The 11,701-nt window shown below is 34.9% G+C and overlaps 1 protein-coding gene across 1 annotated transcript; it reads left to right on the top strand.

Moving 5' to 3' along the window:
• The first annotated feature begins 9,793 nt into the window (after positions 1–9,793).
• Positions 9,794–11,107, top strand: LOC110101515 (expansin-A8). Its single transcript, XM_020829438.2, has 3 exons — positions 9,794–9,961; positions 10,055–10,367; positions 10,440–11,107. Exons 1-3 carry the CDS (start codon positions 9,835–9,837, stop codon positions 10,741–10,743), a joined length of 744 nt encoding a protein of 247 aa, XP_020685097.1. The 5' UTR covers positions 9,794–9,834; the 3' UTR covers positions 10,744–11,107.
• Positions 11,108–11,701: the final 594 nt, after the last annotated feature.

Genomic DNA, 11,701 nt, shown 5'->3' with positions numbered 1-11,701 from the left:
TGAAAAAGATTTTTTTTTTAAATTAAAAGTAGTGAATTGAAAATCGGTTTCTATTTAAACTTGTGAATAGTGTACCGGTTTCTGGTGAGTACTGGTTTCCTTGGAAAATAGAACCCACATAATGAAGTTACGGTTTGTATTGAAACCGGATAATGAAGTTCGATCCGTATTTACTCTTTTTTAAAAATTTCATTAACATGCTCCTTAAGCTAATTTATATTTAAAATATGCTCCTTTTTTTAAATTGGCCATTATTTTTAATTATCACTTAGCTAGGTTTGTAAAAAGTGTTTATTTAGTAAAATAAATTAACATGAATAACACCTTTGATGGTGTCATATTTATTCGTAGTTCGATTATATATATATGAATATGCATGTGAACATTAATAGCATTTATGATATTGAATAACTACTGTTTAGCTATACAAGTTAATAAATCAAATAAAAAAAATATTTAAACCGCTTTGCTTAACAAATTGAATAGAACAATTAATACTTAAACTCAATAGTATTTCAAGCGCGATGGTCTTTTTTGCTCTGCTAGGGTTTCCGCCGCCTCCTTCTTCCCCGCGACTGTGAGCGATATTTTCCTTTGGTTTCTTATGGCTACCTCTAAGCTTAAGGATCCTGGTTTCTTGAATGGGGTCTCTGCTCCCCTCTCCTTCAAAGATGCTGTCTCTGGTATTTCGCCTTCTTCTTTTCCGGATTTAAGGTTTTCTTCTCATCATGGTTTGCCGGCTTTACTAATTTCGGAAGAAGAGGTTCGGTCTCTTGCTAAACCTTTCGAATTTTCGTTGGTTGGTCGTTTTCCGGGGAAGAGACCATCGGTTGATGCCATTAGAAAATTTTGCTTTGATTTAGCTCATGTATACCCTTATATGTACATACAAATGCCCGAAACCATTAAGATTTCGATTCAAACTCCAAGACAACCTAATGAATGTTGTCGGGTAACATATCTAAGTATAGAAAATGATTTGATATTTGCAATAAAGTTTGTCTGAAATTTTATATCGTAAGAAAATTTTAATAAAATTGCAATAATTAGACGTGTGGACCTTCTCTGTCTCAACAGGCTAGGAATCTTCTTCATGGATGCTTTGTATACATTAAGATTTGGTTTAAGGATAAGCTTATTTTTTAAAGCTCTTATCTCTATTAGTAGTTAGAATTAGTTTAGGAAAGAGATGGAAGCCAATATGTGACGTCTGTCAAGGCAGCAATGGCGGAATGCCATGTGCTCCTAACATGGGATGACCTCATGATTAAAGACATGCATGCATGCTGTATGAAAATATTACTAATTATTTGCAACCTAATCCTTAATAAGTGCTAATTATCTGACATGGTCGGTTAATCAAAGATGTTAGATTTTAGACTAACTTTTTATTGAGAAGCAGCGCATCGTGTGCTTAATCATCGGCTTAATTTAGAGTACGGTAACTGTTAATCATATCTCACGTGCGTACAACCTGATACCTAATATTACGGTAGCAGCAGCGCAATTAGATTTTGAGTAAAAAAAATATGGGTTAATAGATTAGCACGAAGTTATTTGATTTAATTTCACGCAGAGTTAGATCTAGCCACAAACTGGCTTGATCGATCCGGTCCTTACTCCTTGAGTGAAATTATTACTTCAAATTAATCAATCATATAAAAAATGAAATTCGGTTTTGATTAACGTTTAATGATTTTGATAAAATTTGATGTTCATTTCTTAACATTTTTAAAGTATTCTATATATAATAAAATTTTATCCAATATAGAAGAGTCTTAGAGTAGTAGAAGAATATAAGATATTTATAATAATTAGAAAAGACTCTCGAGTTGTAGAAAGATCTCGGATATTTGTAAAAAATAGAGAAATCTCTAAAATTGCTATATTATAGAAGTATGTAGATTTAGCATATATATTTCAGAGCATATATTTTAAATTGAACTTTTAATCTTTCCAAATATTTCAGAGCATATATATATAAACCGTAAACAGTGTCAAGGAAATATGATAAAAAAATTTTAATAATGAAAATATATTACAATAATAATGATTATATATTTATGTTCTAAATATCAGACATATATTTTGATATTTATATGTGAGTAAATAATTATAATAACTCTAGCCTCTCCCACTAAACTCATAATTCAGTTATAAGAAACATTGAGATTTTATTTATTAAGAAGTAAAATTCAGAATTATGAACAAGTACAATATAAATAGATAAGAAGAAATAAATGGGAAGCTATGAGTGCCACACTAAAGATGTTGTTACATGAGATGTTAGTCAATCTTATTATATTTAGATCTCCCATGAAAAAATTGAAAGGTTATAATTATAATTTAATTATTATAATACATGAGAGCCGGATGAGAGAGCGCAGTACCGGCCAATATAAGCAAACAAATTAACTGAGTGTTTTATTAGTTCCCTAATTAAAAAAAAATCAGAAGCAATTATCGCGACCAAATTATCTTATATTTTGTTTTGGACAACTTTCTTATTACTTTCTAAAATGATTTTCTAGTACAAAAATTTCTAATTCAAAAATTTTTTGCACTAGAAAATCGTTTTAAAAAACAACAAAAAGTTTTTTTGGGACATTTAGGTCATTTAAGGCAAACTCACACACACAACGCATACACAGAGACTCGAACCTTAGACCTCTTAGTTGGAAGCCTTATCTCTCAACCAATAGGCCAATGAGAGTTGTGTAAAAACAACAAAAAGTTAATCCTAACGAAGCCCTAGTGTTATTCTACTTCCCTAATTTAGATAATATCAATAAAAAACAACTGCAACCAAGAGGTGGATGAAAAACAGATAAAGAGGAGTGATGAGATTTAGAGAAAATATTTCTTACATAAAAATACTTTAGAAGTTTGATGTTTAATTTATGATAGTATACCAGCTTGGGCTAATGCATATTTAATTTTATTTTTAGAATCTTTTATATTATATCAATGTACGTAATAATATAATGTATTTATATTTTATTTATACTAACTTCTAAGTATTTAAATAACTGTCATTAATTATATAAATAGTGGTCCAAATTTATTGTAATTAATTAATAATTTTTTTAATTTAATTAAGTTTTTAAAACAGAAATTTCAGTTTTGTGGTGATGGGGTAGTTAATTCCAAATTTATTTATTTTTGGGTTCTCTAAGTTAGCCCTCTACTATTTCTAAGAAATATACAAAATTATTTTGAGAAACAACATTTGTATATCATATTATTTTGGCAAAACAAATGGCGGCTACTAATGGAGAGATTATTAGGTGCGGAGTGCGGGAATTTTTACTAGGTCCGGATGCCTGACGTAGCTCTACATCCGGACGCCAATAAAATGTCGCCACGTGCTTTTACTCTTTACCGCGTAGCCCGACGACCTGACCTGGACCAGAACCCGATATTATTATGTATTAGTTGATTTGTACAAACCAGGGTATTGTTAGGTTTTGCTCGGTAACGAGAAATATCATTCTATCAAGACCAATACCTAGCAATACCGAGCAATACCTAGCAATACCGAGCAATACCCCGGTTTTATTATGAATTGCTCGGTATTGCTAGATATTGCTCTGTATTGCTCGGTATTGGTCTTGACAGAGCGATATTTATCGTTATTGTCAAGCAATACCTAGTAATACCGAGCAATATCTAGCAATACACGAACATAGCAATACCAGGTTTCAGTTCCGGGTAGGGTCGTCGGGCCGCGCAGTAAAGAGTAAGAGCATGTGGCGATATTTTATTGGCGTCAGATGTAGAGCTACGTCAGGTGTCCGTACCTAATAAAAATTCGGAGTGCGGACCGGGAGAACCGTCCGCACAAGCATTGGGTACCTAGTGGTACCCGCACTTGGTACTGCTGGGTACCTACCCAGTGCTTGTGCGGACGGCGCGCACTCCGCACCTAATAATTTTTCCCACTCTAATGACCGTTAAATATCAGAATTATTCGGATATTAATATTTTGGCGGTATGGACTTTAGAGATACCGGAGGATATTAAAATGAGTTTGATTAGGAATACTAAATTATAATGTTATCTTCCAAGGAAATGCTAAATTATATATTTGTCTAGAGAAAAAAATCACGCCGATAATCAGGTGCTTGTTTGTACTTAAATGAAACCCTCGCAAAGTGGACTTTTTAATAAATCCCATGATGTATAATGTATAGTACGCACTACAGTACTTTACATGTCAAGTCCCAATGGAAATATTTATCCGGTGGTTAGATACTTAGATCCACGATATAAAAACGAAAAAAAGCAACCTTCGGCGCTTATTTTAAGTACCGCTCTTATTACTTCTAAAAAAATTCGTTACATTCGTCAATTAAATAGATTTTTAATATCATCTTTATGATATATTATAAAAGTATATAAAATTTTTAATATAAAAATTTAAGTCAGATAATTTTTATTGACTATAAACATTTAGGAATGCTATTAAATATAATTCGATCAAATCGTTCAAATTTTGAAATAAGTAAATTGTGATTTAGCTAATCAACAATATCCAACGTTGACTCAAAATTTGAGCTTATTCGGATAAATTTTTTTTTTTCATTAATAATGATTACAATCATTAAAAAAGAATTTAAAATAGATTTATAAAGAAATATTGCAAAAAAAATAATGAATATTAAATATAAATATGTATATTTTTACAATATCTTAGGTAATATATTTATACAATGTTGCATCATGCATGCAAAAACTTTCATGGCAGTAGAGAAAATAGATGTCTCATTTAAGTGTCGGATGAAAATTTTGCATATACATATATAAGATAAATCAAGAGTAAATGATAGTAGACAAAAATTTTTATTTGAAATCCCGAAAAAGAATAAACGATGGGACCTACCCAATTAAAATGTGTTCATGAGATATGTCATTGGGTAAATTTATACCCTTTCCTGTAAGTATTAAATGTGTTCTACAATGTAATAGGCGTAAACAGTATTGGATGATGAATTCCATAGCAAAATTTGAAGGAGTCATAAGGCATTAGAATTATCTTCAAGATATCATTTGTTTTATATTCCAATAATTCCATTAGTCTTAGAGAAGAGATCAAAGACTAAAAAGTGTACTATAAGTTCTTAAGGTGATGTTGGGAGTGAGAGTTTGCATCGATGAAGTCCATTCACAATAATGGTGATAATGCGCATCGATATTTCTGGCCAAGTGAAGTAACAAAGTTAGATGACTTGGTATTGGTATTAATAACATGGATACGCTTTATATGCCATGACGTTCTTTGATGTTATTAGTGACAGCGGACGATGAAGTCGTTAGCATCGGCAGGCGATGAACTCGAGCAAAAAAATTTTGCTGATGGAGCATGAATTAAAATTCAAGAGATTAAACAAGCATATTTTGAACATAATAACAGTCCAATAAATAAGCAAAATAATACAAAGCGCTCACTTTTTGCATAATAAATTATATAAAAATATGTTAAAAATAGATTGATTATTGTAAATGTGAAAAAATTGTTCATACGTTGAGACCAATAGCTAGTTAAATTCAGCATATGGCAAGTGGTCAAAATCATAGATCATCAAATAGTACAAATAATATGATTTTCAGAAGTAGCGAAGAAATTTGAATTGAAAACAAACCAAGTAAAGAGTCGCCATCTGAACTAATATATTCAACAGAAAAGTTAATATTTCTTGTTTAGTTTTTTATTATTGAGCTCTCTTTATATTTATATGTATCACATGATAATCCTATCTAAAGATAGTATTTTAATGCCCTCTTGAAGAAAATTATGCATCTTCGGTAACTCTGAGAATGAATTATTATATCACCCATTAATTAATTCAAACTGTCCAAATAATATGTTAAGCTGAAAATTAAAAAAATAAATATGTAAAATCATGTTCTGTTGACATTCATTTATCAAATAAACAAACCTTAATATTTCAGGTAAAAATATTAAAAGAGTGCAATACTTTTAATTTTGGGACATTTAGATTAATTAAGACAAATTTATACATGCATCACATACAAGAGTGACAAACCCAAAATCTTTTAGTTGGTAGCCAAGACTAATTAAGACTCCCAACTAACAGATCAAAGTGAGTTGCGTAATATACCTAAGTAAGAACTTAATAATCTTACTTAAAGCAAATGATGAACCTGCTGATGAAATTCAAAACTAATATAGTAATTTTCAAAACGTTGAACTATGCAAAATCTGTTAACTCTACCGCCTTCATATTAATAAGTTGGTTAGTACCCACCGTTGCTTAGTTTGGTTGGTGGGCGAGTACGGTTGGGAACCCCAAACCATGCTCGATTCCCCTCGAGCGGTAGCTCATCTTAAGTGGGGCCTAATCAAATGCGGGTCAGGAGTTTTCTTGAGTGTGTGTCACTTCTAGGTCAGCTGATGATTACACCGCCAAGTGCAAAAAAAAAAAAAAAAAGTTGGTTAGTGTACGGTGTACCAGCTCAAAATGCAATTTTCAGAAATATTTTCTCAGGCAGTTGCTTTAGTTTATGCAAGTACCGTTTAAAAACTTAGTTATAAGAATGCAATAAATAATGCTTATTCTTCTCAAGTTCCAATAACTGAAAATTTAATGGGGATTTAGGTAGCCAATGAACAATAAGTTGTTGAGTTGCTAGGTAAGGGCATAATTTCGGCTTTGAGGTACAACATGATTATTTTATTATATATGAGTCTTCATGCCCTTGCGATAATGATTTTTTTTAAAGTTGAAGAGAGTTTTTCGGTGAATATAATATGACTTCAACTTCATTCATCCATTATGAGCTTCATAGAGTTCAGAGTTCATGTTGAAAAGTTAGAGCTTTATTCAAAAGGAGATGTAGGTGGATGGAAAGTGCATAAATTTCTATTATAAGTCTCGTTTCCAAACTTTTATAAAGAAGGATGAGGTTTTTTAGAGTTTAAATTTAGGTGCATTAAAATTTTTAAAATCTTAGCAAATATATATAATGTCTTTTAAATTGTCATGCATCGTGTTTCTACGAAATATCAAGTAGGTTCTTATTATGTTATCCATTTGTTTGAAAATAAAAGAATTATGGCTATCATTGGGTCGCACCTGATCGATGCTTCCTCATCAATCTGTCTGGGTGCTTTGTGTATAAACGGATGTTAGAGTTAGATGTGTGAAACTTGACCAATTTTGATACAAGGCTAATCGTTACTTGTATAAAATGATGTTGCAATATATGCTACATTTATTTTGTAATGATGGAGCCTCAAAAAAATTTGTTAAGGCGCAAAAATCTTCATAGATGCCTTGTTAAATCTTTTGGTGGTATGTTCCTAAGTATTCATTTTCATAGTCTCCTTTTATGCATTTGATGCATTCTCCGAAGACACTGGCCTACTCGATGATTATTTGTCAAGAAATTATCCTTGATTATTAAAGTGATAGATTTAACAGTAATTATAACATGCACAAACATGCAGATTTGCGGTGGTCATAACTGTCACGAATATGTTCATGAAAAACTAATGTCGAGAGTTGTGGCAATTTCAACATTCTAATCACTTTTCTTTGTGGAAGGATGATGGCCTATTGATTACAGAAAATAGCTACATATCTACATCATGAATTAAACCATATTTATTTTATTTGAAATGCTTACTTTGGTATAATAATTGTGCATCTCGTCCAAAAAAAGCAAAACTAAAATTTATCCTAAGAGCCTATGTGTAGAGCTGTCAATTTTTGACACGACCCAAAACACGACCCGAACCCGACCCGGAAAAATCCGGGTTTGGGTCAACCCGAACCCGAAACGGGTCGGGTTCGGGTTGAACAAATCAACCCGTTTTAAAAATCGGGTCGGGTTCGGGTTGACCCAGCAACCCGAAATTGACCCGAAAGTGACACGAAAACTCATATTTGACCGGAAAATCCGAGATTGACCCGTTTTTACCCGATTTTGACCCGAAAATCGAATATTGACCCGATTTTGACCCAAAAATTAGCATATTTAGGTCAACTTCGGGTCATTCGTGTCGGGTCGGGTTGACCCGGACCCGAATCAGGTCAGGTTCGGGTCCAGAAACATGACCCGTTTTTAAAAACGGGTGGATTCGGGTAGACCCGAACAGTGCCGGGTCAGTTCCAGGTTCGACCCGAACCCGACCCGCTGACCCGAATTGACACCCCTACTTATGTGCAAGCATTTCAAAAGAAACCCTAGGAATGAAACCACAAGGATTTCTAAGAATTAAATCACAAGCAAAACAAGCATTGCAAATGAAACCACAAAATAACATTAGAAAACAAAAATTATGTGAAACCATAAGCTAGTAACACATGGACATAGTAGGGCCGAGCATGCTTACATGAGCGTGAGCTCGGGTAACAGTGGCGGAACCATGTTGTAGTTAGGGGGGGCAATTGCCCCCCCTCAAAAAAAAATTTTGTTTTTTATAAGAGAGAAAAAAAATTTTTTATATAGAGAAATTTTTTTTTGCCCCTCCTAAAAAATTACTTTTGCCCCCCCTAAAAAACTATTTTGTCCTAACTTGTCCTAAAATGTCTATATTATTCTTCAAATTTAATTTTAATATTTTTTTTCGTGTTTTTCATGACAATTTAATTACAATTGTGACATTTGCACCGGTATATATACCGGCAATCAAAACTGGTGCAAAAAGCTAGTTTTGGCGGAAACCGCCCGTAACAATTGCTACCAAAAATTATATATTTTAGTAGTGAAGGCTGTGAACTTATATGTAGTTTGGCAAACTATGTGAAAACCAACAAATCTGATTTGATTGTATGCCACATACACATGCATTATTGCATAGAGTTTTATAGGGATCTAGTCTGATAGCCCACTGCCCTGTAAACGAGCCAACCACAACAATGAGCATTTGTTGTAAGTCTCATAATTGAGATTGAGATACGCAGGAAGGTGGGGGAGGTCCAAGCCTGTACGACATCTTCAAGCTTCTAATATGCTCACATTCAAATTATTTTCGGGTCATTTAAACTGCCGCAATGTGATAATCTTTCCACCTATAAAATTGCATCGTTTGGAATAAATTTGATTTCTTATTTTTTAAAATACCTTACTTTGTTACCAGTTTAGCCCTTTTCAGTAAAAAAATCAGGTCATTTGCTCATAGATAAATTGCCAAAGTATTTTTTTTATTTTACTAACTTATCATCAACATTATAATTTTTTTGTTTCATTCTTCATAATTTTATATCATGTATTTCATAGTATTTTTTGTCACACTGCTGGTCAGGATTCATATAGAAAATATAATCAGTAAAATAAGTATTTCCTTAAAGCATTATATTTCCCTCCCACCTATCATTTAGTTCTAGTATGAATTTTCTATTTCTATATTAGTCATCAACAAAATATCAAATTTCACGTTTATTAAAACTGTAACAATAGAAAAACCTAGGCTGGGAGGGAATCCAATACAAAGGAATTAAAAAACAACACAAGTTAACCAAATGATCACCATTAGTTAATCTGGCCAATTATATGCTCTTAAGTAATCATTTCGTGCATACTTGAAGATTAAGAAGATAACGTATCTTATTTGTCGGAGGTGGAAGATGACAACAGAAGGAGCGACAGTTGAAGTCACATGGGGTGTGAGGCCCACAGCTCCAGCCAAACCCCCATGCATGTGCATTTGTGCATTTCCCCTTCCACCTCTTAACTCCAAATCCTTCTTTCCCTTCTCCATAGCTAACCACTCCTCTTCCCCACCCCCCCAATCCCGCCTCCTATAAGTTCCCTCCCTCCCTCCCTTCCCTCTCCACACCTCAAACCAAACCAAGCCAATTCTCAACAATGGCGCCATCACTCTCCCTCCTCTTCTCCTTCCTCCTCCTCGTTGCAGCGGCCTCCGCCGATGACTACGGCTGGGAAAGCGCCCACGCAACCTTCTATGGCGGCGGTGATGCCTCCGGCACAATGGGTGAGTCTTTAGCTCTATGCACTACGTAGCTTTTAAATATACAGAATGTGGAGTGGCGGATCATAAAGGCATTTGGTTTTGTATGGTTTATAGGAGGCGCCTGCGGTTATGGAAATCTGTACAGCCAGGGGTATGGCACAAGCACGGCGGCACTAAGCACCGCCCTATTCAACAACGGCATGAGCTGTGGATCTTGCTACGAAATGCGGTGCGATGATGATCCTAGATGGTGCCTAGCCGGCTCTATAATCGTCACCGCCACCAACTTTTGCCCGCCCAACAACGCTCTGCCCAACGACAACGGCGGCTGGTGCAACCCTCCCCTCCAGCATTTCGATCTCGCCGAGCCCGCCTTCCTCCAAATCGCTCAATACCGTGCTGGCATTGTCCCCGTTGCCTTCCGCAGGTTAATTTCTCTTCTTTATCCTCAATTATTTATTCCCCATTGATCGCAAGTCTCATGAGCTGATTGATACAGAGTCTCCTGTGTGAGGAAAGGAGGGATTCGGTTCACAATCAACGGACACTCCTACTTCAATCTGGTGCTAATCACAAATGTGGCTGGCGCTGGTGACGTGCACGCGGTGGCTATTAAAGGATCGAAAACCGGATGGCAAACAATGTCGCGAAATTGGGGTCAGAATTGGCAGAGCAACTCGTTTCTCAACGGGCAGAGCCTGTCCTTCCAAGTGACCACCAGCGACGGCCGCACCACTACTAGCTACGATGTTGCGCCCGCCGGATGGCAGTTCGGGCAGACCTTTGAGGGTAGCCAGTTCTGAACGTTACGGCGGAATAATTAAGAGTTGTGAGCCAGATTTGGAGCTGTGGTTGCTTCATATTGTTTAGCACCCGCTGTGGCCTTTCTCATTATAGTTAGGTATAATAGTTAACTAGAAATATTTATTAAGAATTTGTGCAGGTTAAATGGGGTGTTATGAGCTTGATTTGTGTCAGAAAGGGGCCATGGGAAAGGAGTTTCTAGATTTGTCATGTTGTTAGAGTAGGCTCTGAGAAAGGAGATCTGGGCCTCACATGGGTGATATAAATTAGTGGTTCTATTGATAAAGAAATTATTGGTTGTTAGTCTTTACGATGCTTCACTTGATTGTTTGCGGCGCTTTTTATTAATGTGGGTTGTTGACATCTTCACTCTTCTTGTGTAAGATCAGGCTTCGCATGGATTTTAAGTTTTACATTATTTAACCTTTAAAAAACAAAATTACCTCATTTTATTATTATTATTTTTAAATATAGTTTTTTATTTCTTAATATGTTGAATGCCGCATTTAATAATGCTTAATAAAAATTACTGTTCGGCGCCACTGGAAGGGCGCCGCAAAAAGTTATGGATTTGGTCATTTTTTAATGGCACAAAAAGACCAAAATGCCCTTTTGGTATCTTTTAGATTAGATAGATTTTTTTATGGATGGAAAGGAATTGAAAACCTTATTATCCCAAGCTGGAACTTTTATTTGGAGGACGTAGTTCTATGTTCGGCCGCCAGTAGAATCGTGCCACGCGTTCTCACTATTTACCGTGCGCCCCGACAACCCGACCCGGAACGGACCCAAGATGGCTCGGTACTTCTCGATTTTGCTAGGTATTGCTCGGTATTACTTGGTATTGCTAGGTATTGATCGATTTTGCTTGTCAATAATCAATACCGAGCAAATACCGAGTAATGCCGAGTTGTACCGAGTTTTTCTATTACTCGGTATTTGCTTGGTATTGGCCTT

This window comes from Dendrobium catenatum, unplaced genomic scaffold (assembly GCF_001605985.2).
Source record: "Dendrobium catenatum unplaced genomic scaffold, ASM160598v2 fragScaff_scaffold_847, whole genome shotgun sequence".
Lineage (NCBI taxonomy): Eukaryota > Viridiplantae > Streptophyta > Magnoliopsida > Asparagales > Orchidaceae > Dendrobium > Dendrobium catenatum.
This window is presented reverse-complemented; position numbering and strand designations above follow the sequence as displayed.

Excerpts from the sequence above, each read along its gene's own strand:
- LOC110101515 (XM_020829438.2), top strand. The coding sequence starts at position 9,835 with ATGGCGCCATCACTCTCCCTCCTCTTCTCCTTCCTCCTCCTCGTTGCA. Across the intron at positions 9,962-10,054 it reads TGATGCCTCCGGCACAATGG|GAGGCGCCTGCGGTTATGGA; the intron begins GTGAGTCTTTAG and ends TATGGTTTATAG. Across the intron at positions 10,368-10,439 it reads GTCCCCGTTGCCTTCCGCAG|AGTCTCCTGTGTGAGGAAAG; the intron begins GTTAATTTCTCT and ends TGATTGATACAG.